Source organism: Xiphophorus couchianus, chromosome 11, assembly GCF_001444195.1.
Source record: "Xiphophorus couchianus chromosome 11, X_couchianus-1.0, whole genome shotgun sequence".
Taxonomy (NCBI): domain Eukaryota; kingdom Metazoa; phylum Chordata; class Actinopteri; order Cyprinodontiformes; family Poeciliidae; genus Xiphophorus; species Xiphophorus couchianus.
In genome coordinates, this window is record NC_040238.1 from 14,259,751 (window position 1) to 14,281,794 (window position 22,044).

General features: G+C 43.7%; 2 protein-coding genes and 1 long non-coding RNA gene across 3 annotated transcripts; 1 reads left to right on the forward strand and 2 right to left on the reverse strand.

Moving 5' to 3' along the window:
* Positions 1-208: 208 nt before the first annotated feature.
* On the forward strand, positions 209-18,166 carry LOC114153591 (uncharacterized). Its single transcript, XR_003597351.1, has 4 exons — positions 209-356; positions 6,232-6,235; positions 17,436-17,448; positions 18,155-18,166. It is a non-coding gene; the product is annotated as an uncharacterized LOC114153591 (long non-coding RNA).
* LOC114153590 (C-C chemokine receptor type 4-like) lies at positions 9,404-13,290 on the reverse strand. Its single transcript, XM_028032248.1, has 2 exons — positions 13,185-13,290; positions 9,404-11,047 (listed from the first exon to the last, which is right to left on the reverse strand). The coding sequence occupies exon 2, from the start codon at positions 11,031-11,033 to the stop codon at positions 9,975-9,977; it is 1,059 nt and encodes a 352-aa protein (XP_027888049.1). The 5' UTR covers positions 11,034-11,047; positions 13,185-13,290; the 3' UTR covers positions 9,404-9,974.
* Positions 14,032-22,024, reverse strand: LOC114153589 (neuronal acetylcholine receptor subunit alpha-10-like). The gene is made up of 6 exons (XM_028032247.1): positions 20,634-22,024; positions 18,474-18,619; positions 18,249-18,403; positions 17,728-17,974; positions 17,372-17,657; positions 14,032-15,302 (listed from the first exon to the last, which is right to left on the reverse strand). Exons 1-6 carry the CDS (start codon positions 20,842-20,844, stop codon positions 14,647-14,649), a joined length of 1,701 nt encoding a protein of 566 aa, XP_027888048.1. The 5' UTR covers positions 20,845-22,024; the 3' UTR covers positions 14,032-14,646.
* Positions 22,025-22,044: the final 20 nt, after the last annotated feature.

Below are 22,044 nucleotides of genomic sequence, written 5' to 3' on the forward strand. Positions count from 1 at the left end.
GAGTGTGACACTCCGGTAATTGGAGCACACCCTCCGGTCCCCCTTTTTGAACAGGGGGACCACCACCCCAATCTGCCAATCCAGGGGACCTGCCCCCGATGTCCATGCAATATTGCAGAGTCGCGTCAGCCAACACAACCCTACAACATCCAGAGCCTTAAGGAACTCCGGGCGAATCTTATCCACCCCCGGGGCCCTGCCACCGAGGAGCTTTTAAACCACCTCAGCGACCTCGTCCCCAGAGACTGAAGAGCCCAACCCAGAGTCCCCAGGCTCAGCTTCTTCAATGGAAGGCATGTTGGTGGGATTGAGGTGGTCTTCGAAGTATTCTACCCACCGGCCCTCAATGTCCCAATGTCTCCATGGCCTCTCCAAACTCCTCCCACGCCCGAGTTTTTGCCTCATTAACCACCTGACCCGCATGCCGCTTCGCCCGCTGGTACCCATCAGCTGCTTCCGGAGTCCCACAGGCCACAATGGGACTCCTTCCTCAGCCTGACAGCATCCCTCACTGAAGGTTTCCACCAACAGGTTCGAGGGTTGCCACTGCGACAGGCACCAACAACCTTGCGGCCACAGCTCCAATAATGGAAGCACGGAACATGGTCCACTAAGACTCAATGTCCCCCACCTCCCCCAGAACGTGTTCAAAGTTCTGCCAGAGATGGGATCCGTCTCAGGGGATTCCGCCAGACGTTCCCAGCAGACCCTCACAACATGTTTGGGCCTGCTAGGTCTGACCGGCATCCTCCCCCACTACCGGAGCCAACTCACCACCAGGTAGTGGTCAGTGGACAGCTCTGCACCTCTCTTCACCCAAGTGTCCAAGACGTACGGCCGCAGATTAAATGACGACAAAGTCGATCATTGAACTGCGGCCTAGGGTGTCCTGGTGCCAAGTGCACATACGAACACCCTTATGCCTGAACATGGTGTTCGTTATGGACAATCCGTGACGAGCACAGAAGTCCAACAACAGAACACCACTCGAGTTCAGATCAAGGGGACCGTTCCTTCCAACCACGCCCCTCCAGGTCTCACTGTCAATGCCCACGTGAGCGTTGAAGTCCCCCAGCAGAACAAGGAAGTCCCCAGGAGGGACACTCTCCAGTACCCCTTCTAAGGACTCCAAGAAGAGTGGGTAATCTGAACTGTCGTTCGGCCCGTAAGCACTAACAACAGTCAGGACCCGCCGCCCCTCGTCGCCTCCAGGTGATCCGGCCCCTGTGCCGACATTGTCCGCCGGATCCGCCTCCAGGGCGGAGGGAAGCTACTCTCTCGTACACCGGGGTAAACCCCAACATACAGGCGCCGAGATGGGGAGCAACAAGTATGCCCACTCCTGCCCGACGCCTCTCACCATCTCTCACCTATGAGACACCTACAAAAACACCTATGATAAAGCCCTGCAGCTGGAATGGAAACAAGCATGAGAAGATAAAGGCCAGCCACAGTCCCAGGGCTCCCTCGTCGCCTCCAGGTGGTCCCAGGGCTCCCTCGTCGACTCCAGGTGGTCCCAGGGCTCCCTCGTCGACTCCAGGTGGTCCCAGGGCTCCCTCGTCAACTCCAGGTGGTCCCAGGGCTCCCTCATCGCCTCCAGGTGGTCCCAGAGCTCCCTCGACGTCTCCAGGTGGTCCCAGGGCTCCCTCGTCGCCTCCAGGTGGTCCCAGGGCTCCCTCGTCGCCTCCAGGTGATCCGGCCCCTGTGCCGACATTGTCCGCCGGACCGGCCTTCAGGGATTCGTCTCCTGCGCCACCAACGTTGCCCCCTTGCTGGATGGATGGATAGTTTTGGCCCCACTTGGAGAACATTCAATCCCCATGAAGACAGAAGAGCCAAGGCTGGGTTCCCGAAGCTGCGGCAGCGGTTTGACACCCCCTATACCTTCTGGGCTAATTTACCCACCGACCTGCAGCTTAGGGAGCCCAGAAACACCTTCCTGAGCAGATGGATTACCACAGCAAGGGGCAGCCATCTTGCTGTGGCAATCCACATTTTAGAAAACAAAAGAAATGTTTTAATCACACCTTAGCAGAATATAGAAACCAATTAACTAAAGTTGTGATTTTAGACTGTGGCAGGAAGCCGGAGTACCCGGAGAGAAACCTGCAAACCGGAAACTACTTTTTGAAGAGAGGGGGCAAAGGTCAACTAGACAAGCCAAATCAACCAACAGTCATTTTGTTGGACTCTGGGATGAAGCCGGAGAGAACCCACTAATGCACTTGGGGAAAATGCAAACCCCATAAAGACAAAAGAACCCAGGCAGGAACTCAGACCCAGGCAAATGTCTTATTCAAAGAAAAGAAAAGAAAAGAAATCACACCTAAGCAAAATTTAGAAACCAATTAACTAAACAGTCTCAATTTCAGACTGTGGCAGGAAGCCGGAGCACCCGGAGAGAAACCTGCAAACAGGAAACCTGTCAAATCTTTTTACCTTTCAATCCCATAATTTCATTTAACTGAACACATCAGGATAAGTGTTCAGTCCCAGTCAGATTTCTCCAGCCTCAAATGGTCAATAATGATTTGTTCTGGGATTTTTTTATCTTCCGAATTTGTTATTTTTAGCTCCTCTCCAAAAGATCCTTGATCATGTTGAAGAGGAGGGGCTGGAGAAACTGTAACGTCAGGTGTGATTTCATTTCTTACCTTTTCCCAAAGACATCCGCCGGTTGTTCCTTGCCGTTGAAACGCCTTTCCAAAACTAGTTGCTGCCGTCGTCCAGACAGACCTGGGGCACACTTTTGTCCGCTACCTTCTCCTAACCCGACATCGCCACTTTTGGAAGGTCCCAATGAATCGAGAGCGTTGAGGGAGAAAACGCCTCTCTCTGGCACCGAGAAGAGCATTAGAAATGCTCCTTCGGGCCGAGCTCCATCGGGCCCTTGCCGTGGCAATCCATCTGCTCCACCAGGTGTTTCTGGGCTCCCTCAGCTGCAGGTCGGTGGGTAAACTAGCCCAGAAGTTGTAGGGGGTGTTAAACCGCTGCCGCAGCTTCGGGAACCTTTCAAAGATAAAGTCAATGATGAAAATCTTGATCCCTACAGAAACACCTATGATAAAACCCAGCAGCTGGCATGGCAACACGCATGAGAAGATCAAAACCAGCCAGAGTCCCACGTAGATCTTTACTGTGAGCTCTGGCCGGACCCAAATGCACAGATTTTTGATCTTCTCAAGCGTGTCGGCCATGTTTCCAAAAAGCTCCTGGGTTTTCTGAGCAGAATTGAAAGCCAAGTGAACCATCTGTAAGACACTTGTGCCTTTCAGATGTTCCCCTGGCTCACACATGTCGGGTATGATGCTCCCCGGGATCCTCCAGCCTTTGGAAATTAAATAATTTATGGAAAGTTGGAGAATCCCGAGGAGCACGATGGAGGAAAATGTCCAGCTAAACCACACTGTGCACATGTACAGACAGAAAAAACAGGCTCTCATGTACACAGAGTGCCAGCTGGACAAAGCAGACAGGTTTTTAGAAAGGTGTGCCACAGGTCTGAAGTCTCGTTCAAGGCGTCTCATGTTCTTTGTGATCTTTATGGGGCTTAGTGGGTCCTCCCTCTCCACAATCGCCTTTGGGTGGAAACGGAGTTTTTCCCTAAACGCTCTAAGGCGATCGCGGATCTTCATCTTGGCTGCCGTTGTTCCTGGTCTCTGAAAAGTGTGTGAGCTCAATGTTGGAGCCCACATTAAATCTTTAGAACTTCTTTGATCTATTGTGATGTACATGATGTCATCTATGACCTCATCAGTGAGCTCACTGGACTTCTGGGGCAAGGTCTTGCTTCTGATTGTTGCTATGGAAACGATCAGAACAGTTCTGAATGAGTCAAGCTGAAATAATGACTAAATACTTAAATATTAAGTAATATTTTTTATTTAACATGAAGAGATTAACAGTAGATTTCTACAAATTAGAATTTTTGCGTTTGTGGTTTTCCGTACCTGCTGTGGTATAAGTGGTTGTATATTCCAACCCTGACTGGTTTCGATGGAGTAGGTGGGCGTGGCGGCGTGGCGAAGTGACCTGTAACACCATTGCCATATGTTTGGCTCTAGATTCCACATGTTTCGACTGAGCTGCACCAAACTTACTGGGATGGATCCTTATCCAGCCCCAGACAGGAATCCATAAGAATCTGCAGACTTAAATCAGGGATTTGTTCCTGATCACTGTTTTCTATTTGTCTTCCTTTTTGTAATACCACACACTCCAAGCGTTCCAGTTCAACCTCAGAACACCATTCAGCCCATCGTCTTCCAGCATTACATCACCAGTAACATTGTCCACAGATTCCAACTCAAAATCACTCCTACTTAAATCTACAACAGACTTTACTGAATGTTTTGTTCCATCAACAAATCCAAACAAACCAGTTCTGTAAAACTCACCAAAGGTTGCACAACTTGAAGGCTTGAGTTCACTATCAAAGCGATAAGGTAGAAATAACTGCATTATGCTTTGGTAAAACTTTTCTGGCTCTTTTGTTTCAGAGAAACGCGCATATCGAACAGCTGCTGGTTTTGTCCAAATTCTTTTTGCAATAAAACCAAAGTCATTATTCAACTTTATTGCATTTCTACATTTCTCAAGTTTTGTCAAAACGCTATAATCTGAAGCCAACTTAACATATTATTAAACATATTATCATTCGGCCTATTCTTATAGCGGTCAACTATACCAGTCATCCACATGTCTTTTGGGGTAAGACCCTGTGATCTAGCTTTTGTCTCAAAACAGAAATGGGAAAACTCATTTTCACAATATTATCACCAGTTGGAATAAAAATAACGCTCCGAGAAAACTCCTTTAAATGCATGTTGGTGAGTCACATGTCCATCCAAACACAAGAAATGAAGTGACATGTTGATGTACAAATCACTTGAGGATTTATCCTCAGAAATCAAATCTGGATTTTATCCTCAGATGAAGAAGTTTAGAAATAAATGTGCAGAAACTTAAACTGGTTCTTGGAAATGTGTGGCTTTAAAATCAGGGCAAAAACAATAAAAATGATAATTACTCACCTAGAAAATGTGAAAGCAGACATGGTTTTTACAGGAAACCCATCTTTTGAATTCATGAGAATAAAACCTCGAGTGTAACCAATGCAGCCATTTTAATTCATCAGCATCATCGGTCCATCTGAGTCGGCGCGGTTACGACACGTGGGTCAAGCGGCAAACAAGCCTGTGAGCATGACTTCAGCTGCGTCTGAATAGCACGAGGTTTTCCCCTTCCTGACATTGCCACGTGGTGCAAAAGTATATACACAAGACCAGAATGCAAAAAAGTAGATAACAAAAGACTTGGTTTACAATGAAAAGCAGAGTTGAATAAGAATTTTAAACGAAATTGGCAGGAGCTGCCAGCGCCCACTTCTGCGCCATTGACCGCTCAGCAGCGCCCTCATTTTACAGCTTTAAGCAGATAAACTGACTCATTATGGATTTATGTCCTATTAATAAAAACTCTCTGATGAAACAAAATAAAATGCAGATCTGATCCGGTTCTGTTTTCACATGGTCTTAACTGCCTCCTTCACAATAAAGGCCTGGAGTTCTCACCCTTAGCATGTTTGTAAGGACAAACCGAGCCTGCATTAATCATGTAATATTAATTTTAGTCGGCCATGCGGAGTTTAATGTGACGTTCAGGAACAATCCGATTCTTTATTTTAACGGCTCTGTGCCCTGAACAGGAGGACTCAAATCTCAGTTAGTGAGAGCCTTTCTTTGTTTTGTTTTGTTTTTATGACTTTGCTTGCTTATAATGCTCTGCATATGTAGTTCGGCGGAGAATGGGATGTTTTGTTGAGCGTTAGACCTTATTGTTACCCAACAATAAGGTCTAACTCCGTGGCATGTCCAACCACAGTGTTAGCCGTGCCCGTCCTGGCTTCGAAGCTGTTTATTTTATTTTTTTGTTTTTGTTTTTGTCTCCGAGTGGTGAACTTTCCACTATTCGTATGTTCATATGATACGGAAAAGACTCCTGCACTTCCATTATATGTGCCCTCTGTCCACCGCACTTTTACAGTCGTTAAAACGGTTTAATCCGTTGATAAAATGTAGTAATGCGTTTTTCCGAGCCGCCTTTAAATGCAACATTAGCGTTAAGCGCCAGTGGGTTGAGGACAAACATGTTGCTATGCAACAATCATGGCACAAAACCATTAAAACGCAAACATCTTTGCACTTTTTCCCCCTAAACACACCGAGTAAGTAGAGTAATGCTGTTGGACGCAATGTTAGCTAGTTAACGACAATAAGTCTCGTTAAGCTAGTTAAAAATAGTTTTTTCCAGCTGGGTATTAGTAGTTACATTTATGTGTCCACACTGGAGAGAACCTTAATTATAACCTGTCAAAATGAAGAACGGCTTCAAATTTTTGTATCGTTTTGAAAAAAGAAAAAATGGTCAAATGCGGAAAATATTCGTTAACGCGGCCTCTGCATGTAAGTATCAGCCGATCACCATCCACCGAAATTAAGGAAATCGGGTGGACCTGGTTCTGGTTCTGGTCCTAGTTCTGGTTATCTCAACTGGTTGCTCTGGTAACAGCTTGCTGGTTTCCTGTGGATAATCAGACGAGGTTTTATCCTTTAGCATCAACTGAACAGAACAGTTCTGGACCTGGGCACTACCGGACCTAGATGGTACCGGACCTGGATGGTACTGACCCGGTTCATGTGTCAGACTCAATGTCGGATCAGATGTTGAGGGAATGAACGATTCCCTGTTTGTCCTGCTCTAATGAACTCAAACCTTCACAATAGCAATCCCGGTTTATTTAATCTGCAGGACTCTGGCGCCCTCTGCTGGCCGCCATTCGTCACTGCACTCTGGAGTTTATATGGGAAAATGTTTTTCTTTTGATCAGATCAAGAGGATGAACGTTGTAGTGTCCTGCTTATCAAACTTTAGCAGGCTAAACTGGACCACATTAAATCTTCAAGAGATGGATCCATTTCTGCTGCATGAATATTAATATTATTAGTGAAACGAGTGAAACTCGTCTCTGGGCCCAAATACAGAGACGAGCGCTGCAGGAGGAAAACCATTTTAATGACAAATGCCAAAACGTTTGGAGTCTGGTGGTTGTCATGGAGATTCATTGTTCTGGGTCATTGATGGAGTGGTTCTGGTCAGTCGGCCTCTCCACCAGTCCAGGTGTGGATCATGATTCTGACTCAGGTTCTCTGGAGACCAAAGCCTCAGTTCTGTAGGCGTTTCTAGAAAACTGGAAAAAAATTTGTTTCTGTTGTTCAGGCTCTTCAGATCGGAGCAGGATGTCCTGCTGTTTTACATCTGTAAAGTTCAGGTTCTGATCGGGCCTGGATGAGAATAAATTGTTTTCAGTTTTCCAAAGTTGTGGTTAATTGTTCAAGTCATTATGAAGACGATATTTGGCACCAATCAAAAAAAAAACCTGGAAACAAGCAGAAAGTTTGTGTGGAATAAGAGAGCAGAAAGCTGAGCTGCTGTTTCTGTTGATTTATCTTCCCTTAATTATGGTATTAAAATTAAAATTAGTCAGGTTATCTTTGATATTGAAAATCTGAAATATTTAATTATGGCGTCAAACCAGAACTGCAAGCACATATAATGGGTTTCTCGCCCCACCCAGCAGGTCCCTCCTTGCATTGCCCACCCACACACAACGGGTAGAACAGGCGGCACAGGCCTGTTCCATGCAGTGCTGCCTGAATGCATCATAATATACCAACACATTATTATGGTTCTTTTCATAACATTTCTTTACAGTGTTTTATCAAGTTTTTTCTTGTGTCTTAAAATTCATTTTTGATCAACAGACAAACATTTTTCCACTATAGTGTAGTAATTCTATTTGGCCATACAATGGAGCCAAATCCACATCTATCTTGGCCAGCAACATGTCTGAACTTCAACATGCTAATCTCTTGTCTTACTTAATCTATGGGGAATCCCAAGTTTAACACTATTCAAGACCCTGGCCTTATTTACATTACTGTAAATTTATTTATTTACATTACTGTAAATAAGCCAGGCCAATAACGATCTCTTTTGTCTTGTCGACGTTCAGGAACACGTTGGTCTTTTTACACCAGTCCACAAGATGTTGTTCCTCTTTTCTGTAATTCACCTCATTGTTATCCTGAATGAGGCCTACAATTGTCATGTAATTTTAAAGCATGCTGACACATCCTGTATTTGTGCTGCTTTACATGATTTGTATACAGATTTTTCACCACATAACAACCTCTTGCTTTGAATTAAAATTTTTTTTTTTTTTAAATTCAACATTTGATTGAACTATTAAAATAATTTCCAGTGTACCACACGACTTAAAGGAATCTAGAGGAAAGTGTTTTTAAATTAATTTTGTCGCAGCACTGCGGTGTGACGTATGTGTTTTATGTTGGCATGTATTAAACACATGTCCATGGTCCATTACAGAACAGAAGCTTTATAATTCATATCCACAAAAATAACATTCAATAAGACAAGGTACAGAATATCTTTTCCATTAAGTTTACATGAAAGAAATTAAATGCAGAAAATAAGCGTTTGACATTTGGAAGATAATTTATATCTTAGTTTTAAATGCTGTTATCTTAATATCTTAATCAGAAGCTATGTTTACTGACTATTCCACCTGTTACACAGAGTAATCATACTTAAAAAAGAGAAGATGACAATTTAAAACCCTTTCATGCATAGTGGTCACTACAGTGGACAGCTATCTAAAAGCCATTTTCTTGTGCTTCCTGTGGATTTTTATGTTATAAATGCACACAGACCACTGAAGTGGACACTAATGCATCATAAAATATACCATCAACTACTGGCCATCAGCTGCAATGCAAGAAATTATTTTTGTTAAATCCAATATGGCCGACAGACAAAAAAGCATGAGAACCGACCCGGTCCCTCCTTCTACTGTAGACGACTCTTGCAAGTAAAAAAAATATTGTGACATCAGATAACCCCTAAGGAACAATACTACTGATGTGTTTTTCAAATAACAACTTTGTATTTGGACAAAATTACAATTGATCACATAAAAATAAAAAAATTATTTTTACAAAAAAAAAAATTTCCTACCTTTTTTTATGCCTTTTAAGAAAAAAAATTTTAAAAATGGAAAAAAAATTCTGACACAAAGGCTTATAATTCATGCATGAAAGGGTTAAAAAGTAAGCTAATGCAATCAATGACTAGTTAGGTAATACTGTAACGATTAAGACAAAAAAAAAAATCAGATTTCATATACTCTATTAGGGCAATAAAAAATATACTGCTGTATAAGTAATAATGTCAAGAAGGATGCAGCCAGATAAACAAGTGACATGACGATGCTGCAAAGGCATTTCAGCTTGACAAACTGAGAGTGGACCTTCACATATCTCAGCTGCTGTGTTCCTTTTTCTCTGCTACTTCTTGTTCTGATGAGTCATTGCAATGTTTCCTCTCTGAACAGTTCAGACCGCTCTCAGTGTGATGTGTTGGCAACAGTTGTCAAAATCACTCATATGAGTTTGTTCCCAGATGGCCACAGTTTGAAAACACTTTACATTAAAATGATCATTGTAAACATATCAGTATATTTAAAACCCATTTTAAGAAGAAATTCAAAACCATTCAATGTATTTTTTTTTTTTTTTTTTTCACAACAGTAATAATTCAACTGACCAGGTTTCAAATATAACTGCTTCACAAAGTTTTAAATCTGGCAGGTCATGGCTGTGGGGCTGAATATAACAACATATTCCCTTCAAAATAGAAACTAAAGGCTTACAGTCTGGAATGACCTGCAGAGAAAAAGGGAAGTTAAATGTGTAGCATATCATAATGGCCAAGCCTTTAGAGAAGACTATTTATTATTGTATCATGTCAGGAGAGCGCATTATGACATTCTGTATCGGTTAAAAGATCAGGATTTCCATGTTTGCTCAGTATTCGTAAACAGAGTGAGGTGTTCTCTATGATGTGCTTCTAGTGCTCTGGCTGTTGAAGCTAATGTGTCTGGACAGGCAGGGAATTTTTTCAATCACCAGTTTGTTGAAGTGACTCTGGAACTTTTTCCCTAGAAATGTGTAAAACATTGGACTAATGCAACAGTACAAGTATGCAATGTTTCGGGTCAAGTAATATGCATAATCTAGGTTTTGTTTGGTGGAACATGATTCTTCCTCGTCTGTCTCGCCAGCTGAAATATGAATTGCTCGAAGAAGGCATACAAGATTGTAGGGTGTCCAGCAGACAAAAAATGTGAAGATGATTACAAATATTAGCTTTATGGCTCGACACTTCTCCTTCATCCGGGTGGAGAGAATTCGCAGTGTGATCCTAATGTAGCAGTACATGACCATTATCAGAGGTAAGAGGAAGAAAATCATGAACTGTTGATAGAAACTGACCAAACGCCAGACTCTCATACTGCTTGCTGATAACCCTGATTCTTCACACATTTTGCCTTGCATTGAGTTCACAAACACATTTCGAAGGACCAACTCTTTAACACTTGCTGAAATACTGATACACCAAACAATGACAGACGATATCATGGCATACTTTTTCTTCCTGCGCTTGCAAGCTGCAAGCGCATGCACCACAGCTAGATATCGGTCAAATGTCATGAGAGTGAGGAAGAGGATGGAGCTGTAGAAACCGATGAAATAAGCACTGCTGACCATTTTACACAGAGCTTCTCCAAAGATCCATTCAGACAAATGGTAGGTAGCCCAGAAAGGCAAACTGGAGGCAAAAAGGAGATTGGAAAGCACCAAATTCAGCAGAAAGATGTTTGTGACTGTGGTGAGCTTCTCATACTTGAAGATAATGAGGAGGACAAGGCCGTTTCCAAGGTAACTCAGGAAGAAGTTAACAAAGTAGAACACCGGGATCAATTTTGCACCAAACATGTTAACAGTCTTTTTGGCACACAGCTGGACAACTTCACTGACCACGTGGCTCGGGTCCTCTGTTATATTCATATTCTGCAGGTAGAGCATGTAATTATAGTCATCATCATCCTCCATGTCTGGTGTTTCTCCTGTGGCACATTAAAGAAATATAGAAGTCAGACTAGAGCTAGGAGAAAATCTATTTTCCTATAAGTTACACACAGAGGCCTGGGTTGAAACTCTTACACGACTAATACAAGTCTGAACAAAACAGACAAAAGGTTGAAAAACTACACGTCCATATGCAATTATTTCCCCAAAATGTATAGACAGACATTAGTTATTTTTATCATCTGTATTACCTTATTAAGGTTAGTTGTATGATAACTTGTGCTTCACCATGTCCAAAAGGTTATTGCAGATATGTAACATAACTAAAAAGGCTAACTTACATATATTCATACATTCACTTGCATACATCCAACATAACTGAAAAGGTTTTGGCCAAAATCTGCTTGCACATGCAGCTCAACACATAATATATTGACCTTGGTCAATATATTAACCATCACAATATGTTTCTAACAGAACAAGGCCTTGTACTTAATTTGTACCTAATATTAACATATGAATGTAGACTAAAATCTGTATTGAGGAAATTTTCTGACATTTATTTGATTCTATGTGCTAAAAGTTGTTAAATAAAAAGTGGATTCAACCAGATGCTACAGATAAACGGGCCACTTAAATCCCAATTGGGGCTTTTCTGCATGAAATGTCCATGTTCTCCTCATTCTCTCTTTACTTGCATGAAAAAATTAAATGCAAAATTCACAAATATATGCACAAGGCTATGTGAATATTCCTGTGTTGTCTAACAAAACTCATTGAACACTGAGTACTGAGAGAAAAATTAATTTTAGTACATCTTTATCAGATAATGTTGTAACAACATTTAAAGAATCAGTCCCCTTTTTAATTTCCTTAATATCCCCAGACAAGAAATAATTATAATAAGTTGCAGTAAGTAAAGACTGTATTAGAAATACTGTATGTCTTAATCAGAGACATTTAGACCTAAAATTATATCTTTTAAAACTCCCACATTTATTCCATTAGAATTGTTACCTCTTAAATGTTTGAGATTTGTCATCTCCCATCTTCATATTTCTATAATTTTACTCTGATACTTACTCTGATATATTGACATATATCTTATAGAGAAGTATAGTTTTGAAATAAACTTTACCCATTGATTCATAAACATTTTGTCACACTGATGTTTTTCGTCCCAAAATCAGGAATTGAAACTGCTGATCAGCAAGATTAAAAAGTCATGTCTCCTACGCCTTTGCAACACTGGTATATGTATATGTTTGTATATATAAAAAAGAAAAAGTGTTGCTTCTTACCAGAAATGATACATTGCCAGCTTTATTTTTGAAGAACATTGTGTTTTAACTCCTGGCTATATCCGGATGTTGAGATTGCACTGCAGATTTCTCACAAAAAGCTGTGCTAGGGACTGAAATTAACACCGCCATCAGAACAGATGCTTCTCTTGGGTCATTGCTTATGTTTCTCCATCTTAGTATTATTTCAGAACAAAGCTTTATGTTCAAACCACCAAACTGTCCAAACATCTGGTCACATTTCCTGATGAGCGGTTGCCACATTAGGTGCCACATCTAAGCAGTTCATGGCTGCTACTTCCTTCCTACAATTCTAAGAAAAAAGCAAGGCTGTAAGAAGTCATCTTTTTTTACATTTTATTTAAGAAATATTGAAAGTCTTGAATTTGGTGGGTGTTTTGCACAGTTATTAGACTTAAAAATGTTAGAACCTGCTGAAGATCACACCATTATTATGTCCTGATATATAAAAGCCTACAGCTATAAGTACAGTTCCTATTTGTACAATGAGTGTACAACTTTCATTAAATTAAGTCTATTTTTTTAATGAACATTAAAGCTTTCTTCATCAGTAGTAAAACTTTAAGTTCCCAAAAAGCTGATTTAGCTAGAAACGTCACTTTGAAAGGAAGTCATTATGGTAAACCTAAAGAATCAGGCCTTCTCGTGAGTTTAAAAAAAATCACTACATAAAATAAATAAATAATAAAAAAGAGCTACCCCTTAAATAATCTGTGAAACTATATCCTGGTTATAGTTTCGGTTTAGAAGAGTGATGAAAGTAACATCTATATATGTGATTCTCACAATACGACTTTAGCTAAAGTTTTATAAAATACCAACAGCATCAAAAGTCAAGCCAACTTGACCTTACCAGTGCAGCTTTGTAGATATCAGCCTGTGGTCAAGACCCAAAATGGAGTCGCATAAAATTTGTTTGCGACTTTGACTTTTGAGAGTAACAAAATCAGAGGGGGCTGTACCTTCGCAAACGGATGTTCTTAAAAGCCTGTGGGCGTGTTTGTGTCTTTCTGTAGACTCTTCAGGAAAGATATGACACATGAAATCGAATAACTTTTTGCCAAAAATTTACTTCTACAAGAAGCTGTTATGCACTGTAGCTTCTCAGGAACAAGTAATAATATTACTTGGGTAATATTATTTTGAAGCATCACTACTCGAGTAAAATTCTGCGCTCACTGTGAGCGCAGAATTTACTTACTTACTCTACTTATTTCACCCTTTATCAACAGTAAATGTTTTCATTTTCACTTCTTTAAATGAACCGTTTAAGCCATCAGATCTATGTAATGTTTATTCGACCGCAGTTTGATTTGCATTTTTCTGTTTTGTCTCGTTTCAGTTTCACACTTTTTCGCATTAAATCCTCTTCAAATACAACTCTGGCCTGGTCCTTGAAGGAAGTGACGAGAGACACAGTTTGGCTCACATTGAACATCCACAGTGCTTTAATCTTCAGGACTGTCCTGCTTTTGAAACCTCGCGGGATAGAAAACCATTCTGGAAAGTTGCCGATTGTAACTGCTTGGAGTTCTAGTTTAGCTTTGTCTTCTGTTTATTTTATGCTTTCAGGGGGGGTGACTCGTATGTCATCCACCACCAGAGAGCGCTGCAGTCCTCCCGTTCTGGATCTCGGTTCTGAACCGAACAGGTCCGGTCCAGAGTTCATTGGGTCACAGATTACAATCAGAAGCAGGGAATAATTATAAATATCATTTATTGTAAATCAATACAATCGCAGGTTCAGCTGATTGATTATACTGACTGAACAGTGAGCGACTCATGCAGTGTTGGTTTATAAAGAGGATAAAATGTTAAAGAATCAGAACCGACTCCGGTCCAAAATAAAGCTCCCAGGTTTTAGGACGTTAGATGATTTTATGTCCTTAATAAAGCACTAAATGATCAGATTAACGGATAATCTGTTGGCATTTAATGTCTCAAGAATCAGAATGGAAAAACCTCTGAAGCTAAACATCATCAACAAAGATGAGGAAGTTCTGGAAGTTCTCAGGTCCATGAACGACTCATCCCAGCTAGAACCAACGGAGCCGTTTGGACCTGCAGGGAACCGGAGCCAGGTTCTCCTGGTTCAAATAGCTACACATTATTGCTTCAAATATTTTAATCTGACTGTATTCTTCACTTCCAGAAAACCCGACTTCCTCTAAAGGTTGTGGGATAAGATTCTGCTTGGTTCTGTTTGGGTTCAAAGGTCACGAAGCAAAACATGGTGAAAAACTTCAAACTTGATGAGCTGTAAAGGTGAGAAACCTCAGCAGAGTGGAGGTGACCAGATGTTCTGGTCGGATCCGTCAGACGGCCTTGCCCAGGATCAGGACGCTCATGAAGAAGAACATGACGAAGAAGAGCCACATGAAGAAGCGGTCCATGACCTTGGCGACCTTCCTCCACTCGGCGACGCGGCTCTGGGCGGCGCGCTGGTCCTGGTACGACCCGGCGATGGACTCCACGCTCTGCAGCAGCCGCTGGTGCTGGCACACACACCTGGTTCTGACCCGGATCTCCCTCTGGGTCGCCCCGCCGGCCGGCTGCTCTGCCTCTCTCTCCTCGGAGTGGTCGATGGTGACCAGCAGATCCTCCTTCCACACCGCTTTCTGCCCCCCTGCCTGCTGCTCCCCCACTTCCTGCCCCCCTGGACCCTCCTCTTCCTCGCCCCGCCCCCCCCACGCCCGCCCATTGACGTCCCAGCTGGCTCCTCTTTCTCTGTCGGCGGACCGGCTGTGGGACTCCTGCCGGGACAGCGGCTGCTTCCTGGACGGCCCCCCCCCCAGGCAGCTGGCCCCCACCTCGCTGACGAAGCAGATCCGGGCCAGGAAGTTGAGGACGAGGAGCTCCGCCCACTTTGGGACGGGCCGGGCCTCGGAGCCGCAGTGGTGAATGTTCATAATGAAAATGGTGAGGGCGGTGGAGGCGGTGACCATCGTCATGGTAGCGATGTAGTACTTCCCTAGTGGGACACAGACAGGTTACCATATGGACTCAGAACCGGGTCAGACTTAAAGATCTGGTACCATGTCTTCCAGGGACATAGTGCCATTTTACAGCTCAGTAACTATGTTATAAAAATATCAAGTACAACTTAAAAAATGCTACTTCCTTATTTAATGCTCTGAATTGGGCCTCTGTCTCTTTAAGAATCTCCTCTGAAGCTCCGCCTCCAGGAAGTCATCCCAACATGGCTCCTCTTTTAACCCTTTACCATTATTACCAGCATTGCTCTGAGAAGTAGCTCCCATAATGAGCTCAGTAGTTCCACCAGTTCTCTGCTAATTGCTGCTGGCTAGTCTGAAGGAGCTGACAGGGGGAGGAGCTGCGCCTTGAAGGCAGGGCTAGGTCCACCCAGGCGTTTTGCTAAGCTGAATGGTTGTCATGGAGATTAAAGGATTTCTCACACATGAAAGAATCAAACCAGCCCTGCAGGGAAAAACAACATGATGAAAACTGATTTTACGTGATACTGCTCCTTTAAACAGAACCAACCCTGACCACAGCTAACTGACAAACAGATTATTTTTCCCATTTCATCCGTATGATCGTAACCACGGCAACGAGGTCAAAAAGACATGAATTTATTAAAGCTGAATATTTATTAAGCCTGATTTCAGCCTGCTCCTTTCTTCTTCCGTCCTCAGTGTGTGTGCGACAAGGTGTGTGTGTGTGACTCGGTGTGTGTGTGACTGGGTGTGTTTGAGGATTTAAAGCTGCTGCTGCCGGAGCTACCCGGTGCTGAATGGATCGGCGGATCCTGAGCTGTGATTGGTGGATTCGCTGACAGGAAGCATCGACCCGCCGGCTTCCTGCTGATTGCTCTGCCACAGTCATTACGGCTGATCTGCTGACTCAGCAGGATTGAAACTCTTCCTGGTTCTGCTCTGATGGAGCGACCCGATGTGGATCCGGGCCAGGAATCTAAATCCTTTAATTAGGAGCAACGCCTTCGCCCCCCCAGCAGAGCAGAGCTGGAGGCTTTATCTGTTTATCTGGAAGCCGTTTCCTCCACGGAGTCGGACTGAAACGCTGCTGCTGCTCATTAAAACTTCCCTCAGAGAAATTACAGGATTCAGTGAGAAAATAACTTTATGCCTCCAGGCAGGTTTATTAGATCAAACTGCAGCGTCTCTGTTCTGTACGATTGATTCTGATGATTATTGATGTGATAATAATGTGATTATTAATGTGATTGAACTCAGCTGTTTTACTGATACAAGCTGACATTAAACCTCTGCCTGGATCCAGCATCAGCCTCATCTGCCTGCAGCTTTAACTGCAACAGGGGAAATTAAAAACCTGCTTTTTTATCTAATGAAGAATCATAGAAATGTACATAATCTCTCACTGCATCACATTAACTTTCATATTTATTTCTCCTGAAGATATAAAAACCAGAGAGAAATATTAACATTTCTGCCTGAGATCATTTCTGAATAAAACATACAGTACTTCTTGTTGTTGTATGGCAGGCCGTTTTAGCATTAAATCAGTTTCATCTATAATTACATTCTAGTTATCGAAGCCACGGCTGCTGAAATCCGCAAAGAATTTCCTGTTTATTAGAAGAGATAAAAGTGCTGCAGTCAAACAACTTAAAACAATATTTGATTTTTAATTTAAATTTTAATACGTTATGTAAATCTGGGACATTTTGACAGAATAATTATCAGTGATGTTTCCTGACTAGTCGGAATGTCCATTCAACATATCTGGAATAGAAAAACCATCTAGATTAAATATATCTAATTCATTCGAAGACATAACGAATTATGACGAGTCGGAATTCCAGATATCTATAAGTTAGTTTTGATGAGTCATCATTAGGTTTCATCTGCACAAATATAATATTATATATTTAAGCTTATTATATCTTGAATGATGGAGTCATTAGTGTGTCTGTAATTGGACCCAAAGGTAATCTGTCTTAATTGTGTTTTATGTTGATGTTTGATAGCAGACATGTTGAATCCTCCAGTCAGAGACGTTTGTTCTCTGCTGAGGTTCAGGACAGAGGAAACTCCTCACCGATCAGCGGGACGCTCTCGGACGGCGGCATGCTCTCGGCCACCAGCAGCTGGAACACGGTGAGGGCCAGCAGCACCGTCACGCCCAGCGACACCTTCTCGCCCGAGTCGGCCGGCAGGTAGAAGCCCAGCGGCGCCAGGAAGGAGATCATCATGCAGGGCAGCAGCAGGTTGAAGATGTAGAAAGAGGCGCGGCGCTTCAGGTGCAGCGTGAAGGTGATGTCCGGGTACGGGTCCGAGCAGCAGCCGTACAGGATCACGTTCTTTTTGGCCGGCATGCGCAGAACCTGCGGGACAGGGGTCAGAGGTCGGTCACAGCAAGCCGGGCAGCGGGCGACCCGGCCGGTGACCGCCTACCTCCCACTCAACGTTAGGGACGAAGTCGGCCAGGTCGGCGCTGTCCAGCGCGTTGAACAGGTCCATCTGGTTCCCGTTGTGGGTCCAGGAGCCGAAGGTCAGGTGGCATTGCTGAACGTCGAAGGGGAAGAACGCCACGTCCACCGAACATGAGCTCTTAGTGATGGCCGGCTGGTCCCACGTCACCTGGCCGTCATTACGCAGCACCACGTTGGTCTCCATGGAGCTGGAGAACTCATCGTCCGCACTGCGGAGAGGCGAGGGTTAAACCCCAAGGAAATCACAAGCCCCGCTCACCTGACACAGCCCCGCCCATATACTGTAACTCCTCCCACCTGGAGAACTCATCATCCACACTAAAGACAGGGAAGGGTTAAACCTGGAGGAGACCAGGGCCTGAAGACCACAAGCACTATCCACCCTACAGCATCCCCACCCTGTGCCCTATCCCCGCCCCTGCAGTAGCTCTCCCCTAGAGGGTGGAGCTAGAGACTCTATCAACCTGACGTAGCCCCGCTCACCTGTTGTAGAGCACGATGTCGGGCCTCCAGACGTAGCTGCTAGGAATGCGGACGACGTCCAGGCCGTCGTACTCGTCTCTCCTCCAGCTCAGGAAGGCGTCCATCCACACCTGGCGGACCCACAGGTAGGTGGTCAGGATCTGGTTCCGCTCGTCCTGCAGAGAGCGGAGCGGTGAGAGTGGGGAGCCGCCGAGCGCGCTCAGATGGTGGCGGCGGTGTGGTTACCATGTCGATGATCTGGGACAGCGTGATCTGCAGCGTGACGTTGATGACGTGGTCGGTGTCGTCCACTGGCCGCAGAGCGTTGGTGTAGTTGGAGAAAAGGTCGCTGAGCAGCTTCTGGGCAAAGCGGCCATGGGCCGAAAAACACCCTGCAGACCGGATTACTCTGGATTATTCATTCTTAAAGACTTAGTTTACAACTTTTTCTCATGTTTCTTTAATTTCTCTTTTCAAACATTAACTTGTTTCCAGGAGTTTCTGTCCTCTTATCTGATTGTGAATCGTTTCTAATCCGCAGCGCTTCCTGCTGCAGCTGATTCATTCCCTCCTTAATTAACCTGATCATCACCTCAGCCTTAATCTGGAACAGCAGGATTACACTAATCCACTCATTAATGAGGAACAGGATCAGAATCTGATTCAACTCTTTTAAAAATTAAAGTTGTTTAGCATTATTTTTCATGAGTTCATATTTCTGTATTTATTATGTTTTATTGGTTGGATGCCTGCAGCTGCAGACCAATCAGATGAGAGAACCCTGCAGGTGATCCATCAGAACCTGATCTCCGGTTCTTCCCGTCTCCTCCTCTGACCCTCATAAGGGTGGAGGGAAACTCTGCAGATCCATAAATCAGTAATAAAATCCATGAACGGCCCAGAACCATCAGCAGAACCAACTGGGCCTGCTAAGGTTCTGTTGTGATCCCGGTTTGGCCCAAAGCTGCTGGGTTCTGATGAAATGAGGTCCAGGTGAATTATAACTAGAATATGAATGAATCTGATGTGGTTCTGATGGAAACAGGAATAAAAACCCAGTTACTCTCTGTGGCCGTTGGAACTGAACTGGGTTCTTGTTCGGCTCGGTTCTGGGTCCGATTCATGTTTCATTGAGTTCAGCAGCAGCTCGTTGAACTAAAAAGGAGCGGCTGCTGCGGCGCTGACCTTCAGATTCCTGAGGACAGGAGACGCTGCTGCTCTGGACAAACATGGACATGCTCACTGGACCCGGTTCTGACCCGGTTCTGGCCCACTATCTGCACCAGCTGGGGCTGTTTGTCAGAACCTGGCGGCCTTTAGCGCGTCTGGGAGATAATATGAGACGGGACGCCTCCCACGTCTTTCTGGGCTAAACATTTACCTTGTTAGGCTGATTCTCTCTGGCGGCCATCTTGTCTCTGGGGTTATTTACCTCCAGATTAGATCAACTTCCTGCTCAACGTCCCTCTGTTTACCTCATTCTAACCCTTATTACTCAGGGTGCTCTTTAAATCTAAGGACCAAATCACAACCAGAATCAGATACAGATCAAGTCACCATAAACTTGTGCTGCATTACATCATGACATATTTGCTGCTGCCTCGTTAATAAACCCCAACGCCTGATTGGTTCCGCTGGCTTCAGGGGAACCAATCAGGTGACGCCTTAGTCCTCAAGTCACAACATTTACCCAATAATTACCAATAACTTAAAGAAACATTTTATTTATTTACTCATTAAGGGTAACTGAATGAATCTTATGCGTCAGGAGGCGTGAAGCGGGCGAGTGTCATCAGAGCCGCTCTGTCTGTCGCTTCTTCTTCCCTCAGCTTCAGAGAAACAATCCTGGGTCCAATCAAATCACCAGAACCAACTTCCTGTTTCTGTCTGAAATGTGGAGGAAACTCTGGTTCTGCTGGACGGACAGATGGCTGCTCCAGGTCCGATTACCTGGTTCTGAAATGATCCAGACACCAAGCTAATGCTAACATGGATGGACAGCTAACAGCCGTTAGCTTCCCATAATAATCCACCAGCATCACTGGATAATAATAATAATAATAATAATAATAATAATAATAAAAACAATAATAATAATAATAAATATTATTAACTATAATATTAATATAGTAATATAATAAGTACAGTTATTAATATTATTATTATATCATTGGTAATAATAATAGTAATAAGTAATAATAAAGTCTGTAAAGGTCCTGACTTCTGTCCTCCAGGTGGGACGTGATGGACTCTGTCAGTCCAGAACCTCCACAGAACCAGCTCTGTTCTCAGAATAAAGCATCAGAACTTTGTGTCTCAGTTCAGGAACCAGTACCAGTGGAGGGTCCGGTTCTGGTTCTGGTCCTGGTCCAACCCGAGCACAGACCCATATTACACTGTTCTTACCTGGAAGCAGCAGCAGCAGCAGGACGGCCGAAGTTCTGCAGCAGAGCTCCATCCTGGTTCTGATCTGACAGTCGGACTGGGTCCAGCCTGAGGAGGAGAGGAAGCAGGAGGGGCTGAGGCAGAGGATGGTGATGAAGGTCTGAGCGTGTGCAGTAGAGCACTGGTCTCTGATGTATGTGGAGTCGTTAGTGCTCCTCTGGCTCTGCACCATGTTAGGACAAAACTCTGCAGGACACCGTCCACCATGCCTGGAGGATAGACCTGGTTCTGTCCACAGAACCAGGTCTGGTTCTGCTGACCCAAAACTCCATCAGTCAGTTCCTCTTTGATCCAGTTAAAGAAGAGACTGCAGTTCATCTGATTCACGATTGAATCAGATGAACCGATTCAATCTTTTGAAGATTTCTGCCTGAGCATGCTCAGTTCAGATCAGTTCAGTTCATCAGTTCAGTTCATTCATCTATTCATTCCAGTGGATCCTGGTTATCAGTGCACAAAGCTAAAATCATTGTTCAGATGAGATTAAAAAGTTTCTAAGGAAACCCAGCAACATGCTCATCATGCAGACGGACCTGTAGAACCTGTCAACGTCAAAGTCTGCAGAGGTTTATCAAAACGTGGTGAAACAGGAAAACAAGTTGACTTTTTTCTCCTACTGCTCTCCAGTCTGCATTATCTGCTGTTATTCCAGCTCTTAACTTTTTGTTTTCTCAGTTATTTCTACACCTGCTCTGTGTTCTGATTGGCTGATTCCCTCCTGGAGGCGGGGCATCAGCAGTCATGATGCTGCCATCTCCTAATAGTTTTCTGTCTCCTGCTGATAACTGTTCACTGTAACATAGAAAGTTCTCCTGGTTCAGTTCTTCTGCTCTTTCAAACCTCCAGTCGGGTCAGACGGCCGCTGGTACTGACCCGGTTCTGGTTCTGCTGGAGGTTTTTTCCTGTTAAAGTGAAGCGTTTCCTCTCTACTGTCGCCCCCTGCTGGCCAGGTGCAGCTCTGCTGGGTTTCCATAGAAACTGAACTGATTTAATATTCCTCCATTGAAATGTTAAAATAGAAAAACAAAATAAAATATTTTCATGAGAGCAGAAGATCAAAGATTCCTGCTGTGAACAGAACCAGAACCAGTACCAGTACCAGGACTAGAACCAGGACCAGCTGATGGTTCTGGAGTTTCTGATCCAGTTTCCCAGCTGCTGAATGACGGAGTATGTGACGTCAGCTGACTGTCCAGCAGGGGGCGCCAGAGACTTTTACATCAGCAGGATCAGGTTCAGCTGCTGGGTTAGGGTTTCCACCAGGCTGCAGATCAAACGTTACATGTTGCTTTTGGGTGTTTCTGATATTCATATATTGATTTATTATTATTGATTTATTTGCTCTGCCTTCTGGAGTTGTTTTTTTTAAAAT